Genomic DNA, 13,901 nt, shown 5'->3' with positions numbered 1-13,901 from the left:
TTATAGGAGCTGATAAATATTAATAATCTATTTGGTGTTGGCACACTTGCAATATAACTGAGTTGGGCAGAAACTGATACCAAAATATAACAGATTTGTAAATTTATAATGCTCTCCTCCCTATGATTTAACCTTACATATTTTTCCAAAATTCATTTTAGTAGTTGAATAAACCTTGATAAGCTAACGTTTCTTTTAACACTTTTTAATTTGAGTGAACATTGCATTTCTAAGTAAAACTTGTATTGTGAATAGCTTTTTATCAATATTATGTGAGATGAGTGCCTTTTACTGAATTATAATTGTTCATTTTTAAAAAAAACAAAGAACTGTGGATGTCAGAAATTAGAGACAAAAACAGAAATTACTGGAAAAGCTCAGTTCTAAAGAAGGGTCACTGGAGCCGAAATGATAATTCTACTTTCTCTCCATTGATGTGGCAAGATCTGCTGAGCTTTTCCAGAAATTTCGGTTCTTGTTTATTCTTATTCATACCTGTTATTACTGCAGATCATAATATAAGCACAGCATCAAAATCATATTCTTTATGATGACTGAAGTATTTGGTATAAAATACTTCTAGGTGGTCTGAAATAATTCAGAGCCATCTCATACTTGTTTGACAGCTTCACGCTGTGTTATTAGGATGTTTGGGCTTCAAGTGACTAGCAGGTGTTAGAGATAATGTGGATGTGCAGAACAACCGTCCCAGTACAAAAATATACTGACTATCCTGAAATATGCACCTCAACTCATTAAAAAGTATGAAAGTAAGTGATAACATTTATAGTGTGTTAGGTTGTGACTTTACAACCTAAAGAGGATGTAAACATAGGAAGTAGGAGCAGGAGTAAACTATTTGGCCCACTGAATCTGCTCCACCATTCAAGTAGGTCATGACCAATCTTCTTTCTCAATGCTATCATCCTGCACTCTCCCCATATCCCTTAATGTCTTCAATATCTAGAAAGCTATCAATCCCTTTCTTGGATATACACAATGACCGGGCCTTCACTGCCCCCTCAGAGATGTCAAAATTTAATTTAATTATTGAAACTTCTCTCAGCTGTGTGGTAAGATTTGAATTTGAGTTTGAATTCCCACAATTTTAGACTCTCTCTCCCTGAATGCTTCAGCTTGATGAGAGCTGGCACAAAGAAGTTTCACCTTCTCCCGTTAAGAACTCCCTTTCCACTTTGTAAACTGCTCTTCTCTGGCTAGCTGTGCACCTTTGACACAGCAGGGGAGTGGAATTTCAGTCCCTTTGAATTTATTACATGATCAATAAGCGCTATGTTTGCAGTTGCAGCTGATCTGTATGCCACTTTAAATTACATTTAACTTTTTTTTTGTTTTTAAGTTCTTATGCAGGTTAAATGAACCATATCGAAGACATTGGAATAAAAAAGATTTTCTGTGATTGTCAGAGGCTAACTAAAAGATATTTACGAGAAACCGCCTTTCAAAAAGGCATACGTTTTGCCAAGTGAAACCTGTTGTTAGCCGATTTGACAAACAAAAAATGCTCTAAGTGTAATCAAAGGCAGAAACTTGAGAGTAGCTTGAATATGTTGGTATAAAAGGCAAAAGCAAAAAACAAAACCAAAATTAAAGGCATCTAGCACTGTTAGGAGATATACAGTGTTATATGTTTAATCTCCTTTAGTTTTGTTTGTTGATGAACTGTCTAGCATTTTAATTCAGTAGCTTGGAGAAAATGCAACGATTGTTTTTGTGTGTGTAACATTCAAGATTGTTTCCTACCAACTCCTCAACAACTGGCCAGTCTGCTATAAGAGAAAATGAAAATGTAATGTTAGGAATGTTACATTGCAGATGTGCGTTCATAGCATACACATTAAAATGGAGGATTGCTCCCTGCGGCTGAATAAAGAGGCCCAAAGTGTATCCAATATTGGATCTCTAATTCATTTTTGTTTTGCTGGGAAGTTGTAATCAGCAGGAGTCCATTTCCAGGTCACAATTTTGTAGTGGTCTATATACTTGATCATGAAGAAGCTGAGGTTTCTGGTTAACAAAGCTGTTAGTAGGTCTATCTTTTGGTCAATATTTTCAGTAGCTTGGTAAAATTATTCCATTTTCTGAATAAGGCAGTTTTGCAACCAAATTTGTAAAATGCATTGCTGCACAAAGGCATTTGTGATTGCAACTAACAACTTTAAAAATGCTATGTAGGTCATTGACTGTATGCTGATCAGAGTACTTACTCCACCTGAAAAACATGTATAGTAAACTTATAACAAATAAGATATTCCAATCTTCAGGTTGGCCTTGCTTTTAATGTCAAAGGAATTTGAGCTTGGGAACACTGCACAAGCAAAGAGAATAAATGTCAGTTATATAACTTCTGTTGTTTGTCTAGTCAGTGTATAGAGAAAGATCAATCATACTTAACGAAGTACCTTTTTTGTTAATGTCTGATTGTGATGTATGTTGGTGTCTCAAGTAACTTCTACAACAATTATATTGCTCAGAAAGACTTGAATGTAGAAAATTTATCCTCTTCTCTCAGACATAAAATTAGCTATTACTTCATGAACGCCTATCGAAAACTGTGGCTTCGCAGAGCGTGTGAGAAATCGGACTTTGCAAGTCTAGTGTACCTACTGATGGTAACGTTGACTTTGCGTGACCACCACTGACACTAAATCTTGGAGTTAGCAAGTACAAATAGTCCATTGACAAGCATGTTGTACAATTTGAGCAGTACCTGATTGGTCAGAGCAATATGTTGGGGGTCTGAAAATACCCATCATTCCTGAACTATAATGTCAACAGTAAGCACAAGCTAATCAGCATTCCATCGAGACAGAATTAGAGTGTGGATCATTTGAGGAATGTGGAGGATTGACCAAAGCTTATCAGATGAAGTTTCACCAAACAGAAGAAGGAGGCTTAGCTAAATCTGGAAGGAGTGATTTTTCAAAAAAAATCACTAAACAAATGGAGATTCTAAACGGAATCCAGTTGGTCACAGTGAACTATAACCTGACAACAAAATACAGATCTGATGTGTTTTTATCAATAGTAACATATTCCAGCCTTGAAATTGCACATTGAATATTGACAAGCTTTAATTCCACTTTAGAGTGACTATAGGAATGATTTCATGTGAATGCATATAGTTATATTCAGGTAGTGTAATTTCAAGGTCAACTCTATAAATGTGGCAATTTGCCTACATAATAAAAATGACCAGATTTTTAAAATTGCATGCATAACCTACTTAATTTTTATATAATTGGTACCTCCTAGCAGATATAGTCATCTGTTGTGGAGAAATGCTGATATATAAAGACAAGTAGGTTAACATAACAACATTTTGGTCTTTATTTACCAATTCCCATGTTTTTCTGACCTATCAGGTAAGCAAAATTGTACAATTGCATCTCTAACAGTTGTGTGATAAGATAGTGTAACCACTAAAGTCATGTCTTTATTCCCAACCCCTCCTATTTTCACTCTTGCCCTTCCTCAGGCACCGCGCATCTAACCTCTTCATCGAAAGTTATAGAAATTCCTGGATTGACACCGAGGAGCATTCGTTTGAAGATAAACTAATAGATGATCTGGCTGTAAGTACTGGTTTCTGTGAGCGGGCGTGCAGCCGTGCTGTACCAGTACGTACAACCCTGTTTCTGTACCATATGCTATCGTTTGTATTTTTTGCGTCAAATCTGTGGCACAGTTATGCCTTGTCTCCTGTCAATCTTGTGTTGCATGACTGGAAACTGGAAATAGCTGAGTCCATGGAATGAGGTTTTTCATATGAAGGAGCTTCAATAAAGACTGCATTTCAGCTGGGAATTCTTTCACAGCAAAGCCCATAAGTAATTATTCTTTTATCTCCTTGACTGTTCTTCTCATGCTTGGTATTCCGCCAACAGAGTCTATATGACATCTGAGGCCCGTTATACCGGAACTAGAATTATGTACACCAGATACAGTGAATCTGGGTTAATATCAAATGAGATCAAAGAATTAATGTAAACTGAATGAATATGATGGATTGATTCACGCTGAATAAAAGCAGTGCTTTGGCTAATGATTTAGATAAATTGCAAAGAATATTTATTTGCACAATTCAGTAATTGGTACACAGTAAATTAGTTGGTATCTTTCAATCTGCATATGCTGTACAAATATAGACCAAAATTCTCCTAAAGAAAGTAATCTTTAGTTTATAAAAACATTATTCACTTCTCCTTGGATAATAATCAAATTTTGGAGCATTATATAACTTTTGCATCTGCACAATTAAGCGTTTTGTGCCTAAAAGACTACATAATTCTGTAATTATGTATTGCCTTCAGCTTTGCTAAATGGTTCATGCCAGTCACATGGCCATGTACTGACCCAGGGATCATCATTGAATAATCTCAAAAATAATTCTGCAAGGCAACCATTTGAACTTTTATTCGTTTTTTTTCACTCTTCTGAATGTAGCTATCTAAATTTTTGATTACTTTTGGTGCGTTTGCCATCCAATTTTATTTTGACACATATGACCAACTTCTGAGTTTCAAATTCCCAGATTGCTCCCTGTGTCAATGTTTTAATGATAAACAACCAGCTTTAAGAGGTGTTTTCTCTGTGCTGCCCTCTAGTTATGCATACCAGTATGTGCATCCTGCCTTGTGTGACACGAATCTTTACTCTTTCCCCCAGTTGTTAGACTTAACATGATGCTGCTTATTTGATTTGTTCAGCATCTCTGACTTATGTAGACCAGGTCTTCTCCCTTTTGTAAGCAAGACCATATGCTAAGGTCTTGGGCACTTTATGTCTGTTCTTCTTTATCAGAATTGCTCATCCCTCGCAAAATAGCAGACAGAGGGTAAGAAAACAAAAAGAGGGACATGCTCAAATGATATTGTTCACAAGCAATGTCCCAGAGAACCAACTCGTAATAATAATTAGTCCACTTTATTGTGATAGTTTTGCTTCATAAACCATTTGTCACACTGTGTAAACCAATGTGATAAACTAATTTCAGTGTCATAGCCCACTTATGAATGCCATGTTGTTGGTTTATGTGCTAGGGACTTTTTTGATGAATAACATCACCAGTACAATCCAAAGTGTATCTTTGGAACCCTTTAGTCAGGGCACCAGTCACTGAAAAGTCTTGCAAATGCCCTCAAAAAACTCTCACTTTTCAGGTATCATACCCAGAAAGAGCACTGGGGGGCCCCTGGATTTCTGTGTTAGTCCATGGCAATGCCTGACAAAGTACTGCACTGGTTCGCAGTTGCCTTCCAAATATGGCTGGCTAGAAGTCTCTCATTCTCGCAACCTGTTATTAACATATGTTGGAAGCATTTACACCTTGACTTGCTTGGCTATATTATGAACACATTCCTTAAGTTTCAAACCCTGGAGTGGGACTTGAACAGGCACTTCTGGTGCAGAGGTAGGGCCACTACCAGTAGTGCCATAGGTCCTCCACAGGATTCTACTTGGCTCCAAAGATGGGCTCCATATGGGTCCTTACCAAACCAAGACTTTTTCAAGGCAATGCGACATTTCTTGCAGTAGTATGTAGTATTTACAACCCAGAAGCAGGGTTTACACTCTGCACTGGGCGAAAGTGAGGACTGCAGATGTTGGAGATTGGAGTCAAGATTAGAGTGGTGCTGGAAAAGCAGCAGGTCAGGCAACATAAAAGGAGCAGGAAAATCGACGTTTTGGGCAGGAGCCCTTCATCAGGAATGATGCTGGAAGCCTTGAGGGTGGAGAGATAAATGGGAGGGGGTAGGGCTGTGGAGAAGGTAGATGAGATGCAATAAGTGGATGGAGGAAGGGGTAAAGGTGATAGGTTGGAGAGGAGAGTGAAGCGGATAGGTGGGAAAGAAGATTGACAGGTGGGACAGGTCATGAGGATGGTACTCAGCTGGAAGTTTGGCACTGGGGTAAGGTGGGGGGGAAAAGCAATGGAAACCAGAGGTTAGATTCGAGTGGTGCTAGAAAAGCACAGTAGTTCAGGCAGCATCCGAGGATCAGTAAAATCGACGTTTCGGACAAAAGCCCTTCATTCCTGATGAAGGGCTTTTGCCCGAAACATCGATTTTCCTGCTCCTCGGATGCTGCCTGAACTGCTCTGCTTTTCCAGCACCACACTAACCTAAACTAAGGTGGGGGAAGGGGAAATGAGGAAACTGGTGAAGTTCACATTAATGCCCTTGGGTCTCTGTCTTACTGCAACCCCCAGGTCATCTCCTTTGTCCTGAGGTTCATCAACCATGTTCCTTCAACCCCAGGAGAATTGGCCATGCTAAACTGCCCATAGTGTTAGGTGCAATAGTCAGAGGAAAATGGGTCTAGGTGGGTGACTCTTCAGAGGACTTGTTGGGCCAAAGGGCCTGTTTCCACACTGTAGGGAATCTAATCTAATCTTATTGTGTAAAGGGCAGCCTGAAACCCAAATGGACACTGGTGACTTGGATATTATCTAACACCACTTAACATCAGAATCCGAGTCACAGGGAGTGAAAATGAACTGTACCAGAAGCAAAGCAGGCTTGAAGTAAATCCTCAGCCGGTGTTCTCTCCATTGAAGTTCACAGCACTGTTGTCCCTTTTACTTAGCTAGAAATTAAAATTTTCGTGGAACTTTCAAAGTTAATGGGAAAAAAATGTTGTCAATTCAATGTGAGCCTGCTTTGTGCTACTGCCATCTGTTGACCATTTTGACTTCCATTTACATTTTATATGCGCTATAAGTTCAGCATTAGTGTATAAGTAAGCAGCTTATGCCACCATAAAACTTGTGGCAAAGAAGTGCGAATTCTTTACTCATCGGAAAATAGGGTTTCCATTTTCCATATCTTTCATTAGTTCCTCTTTCTCTGTGTTTGAAAAGTTGGTATGAGAAAGCCTCTGTTTCTTTCGTCCTCTAAACCTAAAACTTATTCTTAACAAAATTGGCTAGCCCTGGTCACCTGTTGGATAACAGTCAGCAGCAATTCTGTAGCAATGCAATATTGATTGTAGTTGCTAATAAACCCATAATCAAACCGTTGGTTTGCAGCACAGGTTGAAACCAACTAAAACAGCATTTATCTGCATAATGCATCTGTCGTGTTCTAAGTTCAAACAAATGAACGGTTAAAGCCTTCAAAAATTGTATGCACGCAACAGTCTGGTGTACGGAGTTTTGCCAAATCATACCATTTTCCAACTTAAACTTTGACACCTAGCAAAGGGAGACATCATATGCTACCATACCAGTAAGTGTTGTTTCAGCTCAGCAATGCCAGGAAGGGAAGTGGCAATGGTAGTATTTGGGTGAGTGTTCAGACTGTTAACGGGTACGCTGTCATGCTGCTGCAACCACTTGGTTCTGGGTGACCAGGACTTTCTCCTACTCTTACCACCTGACAAATTAGGAGGATTTACAAATTGATAGTAAATCTGTTTGGCCTTGTTATGACACACCTTTCATGGTCATGAAGTACTGAGTCATCAGTTGAACGTGGAGGCTCTGGGCCAGAGGTAGAGACACTACCTACTATGCTTCAAGATTTCCCTGACTTCTCGAAGCAGGCAAAATAAGTAGGCTTCTTGTTAAATTGACTTATCTGTACTTGAACCATGCAGCAAAATAATGGCATCTCATTGCTGTTATGTAGTAGGCATAAATTTGAAAGAGTCAGCTGTTAACAAGAGGTGTGATGGGCAGAATTCAATGCCCTCTCTTGTGATAGATTAGTTTGTGGGGATATTTTAATCAGGTGGGAGGGTGGCAGGTAGAGACCCCACCCCTCCAGCCAAACCTTGCTACCACCATCTCCTTTCCACACTGACTCTGCTTCCCCTTCCCTGCAGTTTCTATCTCACCATCATTCACTTCTGGCCTGAACCAGTGATGATTCCAGACTTTGGGTTAGCGTAGCACCAAGGACAGCTGCTGCGTCCTGGAGGCACTGCTGTTCAATAGACCTCTGGCCTCTTTCGTTGGTACTTTGATCCTGAGGAAGGCTTGCTGCTATCTAGTTAAGTTCTGATTGGCATCTGATACAATCAGCAAGACCCTTCAACTGACGTCCCTGCCAATAACCTCCATTAAATACAGCCCATAAAGTGACTATGACATAAAAGGAGACCATTTGATCCATGAAGTCCATGCTAGCTCTCGAGCATGATCTAATCAGTCTATATTCACCGCATCTTGTCCTTAGCCCTGCAAGTTTTATTCCTTCACATGTTTATCCAATTGCCATTAAATTATTGCTCATCTTTGCTTCCACTGCACTACTAGACAATGATTTCCAGGCCATTACCACTTACTGCATAACTAAAGTCCTTCACATTCCTACCTATACTTCTTCTCCGGAACTTTAAATCTGTGTCCCCCTGTCATGGTACCATCAAATTAAGAGCTCAGCTATGTCTACTTTATCTAAGCCTGCCATTTATATCTCTATTAAATCTCCCCTCATCCTGCAATGCTCCAAGGAAATCATTCCCAAGTTCTCCATCCCAGCCTTTTAACTGAAATTGTTAATTCTTAAAGCATTGTGGTAAATTTTAACTCCACCCTTTCATGGAGCTTCACATCCTTCCCAAAGAGTCGGACAGAAATGTACACAGTACTGTAGTTGTGGCCTACTCAGAGATTTATGCTGATTCAGCATAACTTCCATGCCTTTGTACTCAATACCTCTATTTATGAAACATAAGATCCCATATATTTTGATAACTGCTCTCTCAGTATGTCATGTTAACTTCAAAACTCTACATCACATCTCCAGTTCCTTCTTTTCTGGCATACTCTTAGGAACTGTGACAGTAAATATATGTTGCCTTTTTGTATTCCTTCAGCCAAAATATCAAACCTTAAACCTCTCTACATTACATTCCACCATTCTATTAGCACAACAGTGTTCAATTGCAAACATTATCATTCTCTTTGTTTGTCACACCTCAAGGTTTAGTATAACTGGCAAATTTTGAAACGTTATAGTCTAATATATAAGTTATTTTTTTAAAAAAGCAATATGCCTAGTACTGAACTTTGGAAACACCACTAACTTCAAACCTCAAATCCTAACATTTGCTATAAAGTGCAACAATTTTAACCTTAAACATCATTGTTCCTCTAACCCTTTTCTCATATTTACTTCTTGCCACATATCTTTGATAATATAGTTTAATATAAGTGAGGGTAATAAATTGGGTGTACCAACACAAGATCAGGTATTGATATAATGCAATACATGACAAAATGTTTTGATATTTTTCTAAACGTTAGACGCAATGTTGAGATTTATGTTTGTGTGGATGCAAAGTAATCAATAGTTGTAAAAATTCTCTGCAAATTCAAGGTCCTAGAATTTTATTCCAACACGCAACAATCCATTTGAAGCAATGCAAAAGCTGTATTATATACTGAGCAAGTACTGCTTCATTATTAGATTCCCTGGGGCTCTGCACAAGCAAGCTTGAGTGCACAATCTGTGAGCTGATATAGACTCAGCACATGTTCTGTATTCGCTTCAGTGCTTTCAGATTCTGTTATAATTAAATTAATTCATCATTGCTTTAATTTTCATTGTTTGTCTTCTCATTGTAAAACTGATAAGAAATAATCATCAGTTTGATGCTTTTGTAGCTGATTTGATTATTCAGGCTGCCTATGGTTGCTTTTCTTGTACACTAAAGTCTGCAATGGGGTCAATTTTTGTACCATTGTCTTGCTATCAATCATGTGGAGGTGCTGGTGTTGGACTGGGGTGGACAAAGTCACAAATCACAGGGACATCGAGTAATAGTCCAACAGGGTTTATTTGAAACCACAAGCTTTTGGAGACCCACTTCTTCCTCAGGAAGCTGGTGAAAGAGAATGCATTGGACACACAATTCCTATTTTTGAAACATGGCTTCACAGCTAAAATGCATTGTCTGACCTGAGGTGTCACCTTTATTCTGATAAAACCTGAAGTTATCTTGGGGCAGGGATCTACATATTAATCAATAGAAACCTGCATCTCTATTCTAACTGATTAAAAGACTTAATAACTAGCTAGTTTGTTCAATGCATTCCCATAAGTTGTATGACCCTTTGATCTTTTACTCTTAGTTCTGTGTCCGATATGTTCTCTTTTATAAGCTGCCTGAGCAAGTAGCAGGGGCTTTGAAAGCTTGCAGTTTCAAATAGCCTGTTGGACTATAAACCAGGTGTCATGTGATTTTTGACTTTGCTATCTATCTACAGTGATACTGATGCAAACGAAAGGCCTTAAAGCAACATAATCCAAGTACATTAAGATATGCAGTGTGGCCGGGCATCAAAAAAAAAGCCAATATAAATATAACTAGTTGTGGGAAATATATACAAAAGTGTTAATGCAGATCATATATTTGTAATAAGTTCATTTTTGTGTATGAAAATTATTTTACAACAAAATTTGCATTGTAAAGTCAAAAAGCTGAATGTTCTGTATGAAAAAGCATAACATTAAATGAGAATTTCAGAGAATGCCAACAGATCAATAATGTAGTGTGAGGAAACACCTTGAGTTCTTTTGCAACTTATTTTAAATCTGTCCACCTTGCTTTAAGCCTTTTACCATTAGGAGAATCAAAAAATCTCTTTGCAGATTCTGTCAAGCCTATTCAAGAGTTGAACATCTCTGTTGAATCTCCTTGTAACTTCTCAGCCCTGAGGAGGACAATCTGTATTTCTCTAGTCTGTTATCCTAACGGAGGTCCCCCACCCTTGGTGCTGTTTCAGTCTGTCCTGCAACTGACCAAGCATTTGAAATTTTCCTAAAGTGTGGGACACAGAAGCCCAATTACATCTGACAAATAGTTTATGAAGGCTTAGCATAACCTCTTTCATTTTGTACTCTCTTGCTCTATCAGTAAGAATCGCGTATGTCTTTAACAACCTTCAAGACAAACTAAATTAGGGAAAACTGAGGAATAGGTCCTGTTATTACCTGTAATAATCCTGTGCTGCTGTTCCTGACAAAAAAAAATCTGCAACAGCTCAAAAAATACTCATGCATAGACAATGTGGATTGAATCTTGAAAGGGTTCAGAAAAGATTTACAAGGATGTTGCCAGGGTTGGAGGATTTGAGCTATAGGGAGAGGTTGAATAGGCCGAGGCTGTTTTACCTGGAGCGTCAGTGGCTGAGGTTTATAAAATCATGAGGGGTATGGATAGGATAAATAGACAAAGTCTTTTCCCTAGGGTGTCCAGAACTAGAGGGCATAAGTTTAGGGTGAGAGGGGAAAGATATGAAAGAGACCTAAGGAGCAACTTTTTCACACAGAGGGCGGTGTGTGTATGGAATGAGCTGCCAGAGGAAGTGGTGGAGGTGGGTACAATTGCAACATTTAAGAGGCATTTGGATGGGTATATGAATAGGAAGGGTTTGGAGGGATATGGCCAGGTGCTGGCAGGTGGGACTAGGTTGGGTTGGGATATCTGGTCGGCATGGCTGAGTTGGACTGAAGGTTCTGTTTCCATGGTGTACATCTCTATGACTCTATGAATGAGGCTTTAAGCTGAGGTACCATTTTCTTGACCTGTTGAATTTATACACATCTGACCTCAAAATGGTTAAGGTGATTGTTCCACTTCCCGACATGGTTGGCAACCTAATGAGTGCATCACTTACCCAAGGAAGATTTTACCCGATTTATAGTCTTTTGATTTCAGTGGACTGTGAATTGGCTGGAATCTGTGATGGTTGGATAATCTGATTTGCTGATTTCAATCCTGGCGGTGAAAGTAACAACTTATCCCATTGTCTGTATGATTATCAGAGATCCACTCAGAATGGTCTACCAAATCCCACCCCTATACACTATCTATTGACAGATAATATGTAAGGATACCAAGGAATACTGCTTTTTCCCATTTGTCTTCATGAATTGACATAGGTCAGAAACAGGGACAGCTCATCAATGGAGGTTTTATCTTATCTTTAAAATAATTAAAAGTGAACCTACCTGTTGTATATTGTCTAAGGAAATAATTCTATTAGAAAAGGATTCAGCAGTACGACAGGTGAGGCTTCAATGAAGAGGAGTTGAAGACCAGAGGCATGAAAGATGCTCAAAATAAACAGACTTTGTTTTTAAATAATCAAAGTTCTTGGGATGATTTTATAAAATCTTCTGCAAGGTGTTGCTTTCTAATGTGAGTTTCTCACTGTTAAAACTAATAATGAAATGAAACTAATACTGCATTAACTATGGTGCATGTGCACAGAATCACTAATACAAGATATATGTTGGCCTGAACAGCAATAAATCGGTGTGTGTTCCCTGTGCAAATGGTTGTGATTTGTGTGAGATTGAACATGGAAGTTATGTTAGTAAATAGAGATTTTTTAAAATGAAGTTCTTCAAACACTGATGAAACAAATGATGTAAAGTATTGTTAAAGTGTTGGGTTTTAATGCAAGATTGCTTTGCACAATGTTGCATATATAAATGTGTATGTGGCAACACATTGGAACCCAGTAAAATTTGTTCAGGTCTTTATTAAAGTTACACTGTTCATTGTGGTTGATGCACGAATAGAAATCAGGTGAAGAGGAAGAGGAGGAGGAAGAAACAGAGGAGACAAAACCTGATCCACTCCATCAGTTGATTCTACACTTTAGCCGTACTGCTCTGACTGAGAAAAGGTAGGGATTTGCATAATACTGTGTGCAGTTTAGCATTAAAAGTTATTTGCAGCTTTTGTTAAAATGTTGCATTGAGGATGTTTGTGAATGAGGGTGAATTAATACTTTCGGGTAAAAACAATGACTGCAGATGCTGGATTAGTTGTGCTGGAAGAGCACAGCAGTTCAGGCAGCATCCAAGATACTTTGCCTTCTCACTTCAAAGTTGAAAGACTAAAAGTGGCAGAAACCATTAGCATTGAAAGATTAAAAGGAGGGCAACACTCTCATTTAAGGGTCCTATATGGGTAAGCATCTAATCACTACTGCATTCTAAGAGGTGAGTCTACAACAAGACCATGCCTTAAAAATTGCAGCCTTGTTCAAAACAAACAGGAGAACTTTTAGGGAGGGATATCAACCTCATCATGATGCATTCAGAATTTGTGTTAAGACATAATGTTGGGTCAGTATATCAGGACATTTATTTGGCTTCTGAATCATCTGAGATTGCTTTTGAAGTGTGTTTGAAATGAGAATAAAGTCTATTTTTAAATGCCACCATCACCATTGTGATAATGTAGTCAACCCAGAAATAATTGGCATTGTTTTAAATTTAGGGGGTGTTGTGACACCATTGTAGTTTCCTACTTAGGAGACCCAGGTTCAAGTCTCATCTACTTCAGAGGTGTGTAATAACATCTCTGAGTAGGTCCATAAAATAGCTTGAATGCAAAAATTAGAATTTCAGGTTGGTGGTGTACAAAAGATTCTCAGATTTTTTCAATGTGTGAGAAATATACTTTTATCAATATCTAATTATATAAATATGCAGCATAGAAACAGGTCGTTCAAGTCAAATAATCCATACTGAGGATACTCCACATAGGTTTCTGCTTGTTCCATCTACTGAATATCTGCCTTTCAGAATGCCTTTCTATTTCCTTTGCTCTCATGTACTAGTCTACTTCTGAACTCATCTATTTATCTGAACCACTTCTTGAGTAAAGGAGTTTCTCTATATTTCTTTCTGAACGTGTTACTGTTCTGCAGCATGTATTTCTGGACATAACTTTGGGTTCTTTTTCAGGTGGAAACAATCCCTCCGCATCTATCTCATCCAACCCATTGCTAAATTTAAAGATTCCTATCAGATTGATACAAGTCATTGGTGTAGTGCACTGCAAATCAATCCTCACTATTCCTAGAGTTATAACAAAAGTTACAAGAGTTACAAGAACTGTTCAAAATCCCA

General features: G+C 38.4%; 1 protein-coding gene across 12 annotated transcripts in view; it reads left to right on the top strand.

Annotated features, from left to right (window-relative positions):
* LOC140454477 (ryanodine receptor 1-like) overlaps positions 1-13,901 on the top strand; it is a 400,334-nt gene that overhangs the window by 303,474 nt on the left and 82,959 nt on the right. For 7 of the 12 annotated variants that reach the window (XM_072549257.1, XM_072549253.1, XM_072549254.1 and 4 more), the window contains 2 exons: positions 3,500-3,596; positions 12,561-12,667. In XM_072549257.1, coding sequence (XP_072405358.1) covers positions 3,500-3,596; positions 12,561-12,667 — 204 coding nt within the window. Of the gene's footprint in view, positions 1-2,533; positions 2,634-3,499; positions 3,597-12,560; positions 12,668-13,901 lie in introns of all 12 variants that reach the window. The other 5 variants (XM_072549256.1, XM_072549250.1, XM_072549248.1 and 2 more) reach the window with 1 other exon arrangement.

Source organism: Chiloscyllium punctatum, chromosome 29, assembly GCF_047496795.1.
Source record: "Chiloscyllium punctatum isolate Juve2018m chromosome 29, sChiPun1.3, whole genome shotgun sequence".
NCBI lineage: Eukaryota > Metazoa > Chordata > Chondrichthyes > Orectolobiformes > Hemiscylliidae > Chiloscyllium > Chiloscyllium punctatum.
This window is presented reverse-complemented; position numbering and strand designations above follow the sequence as displayed.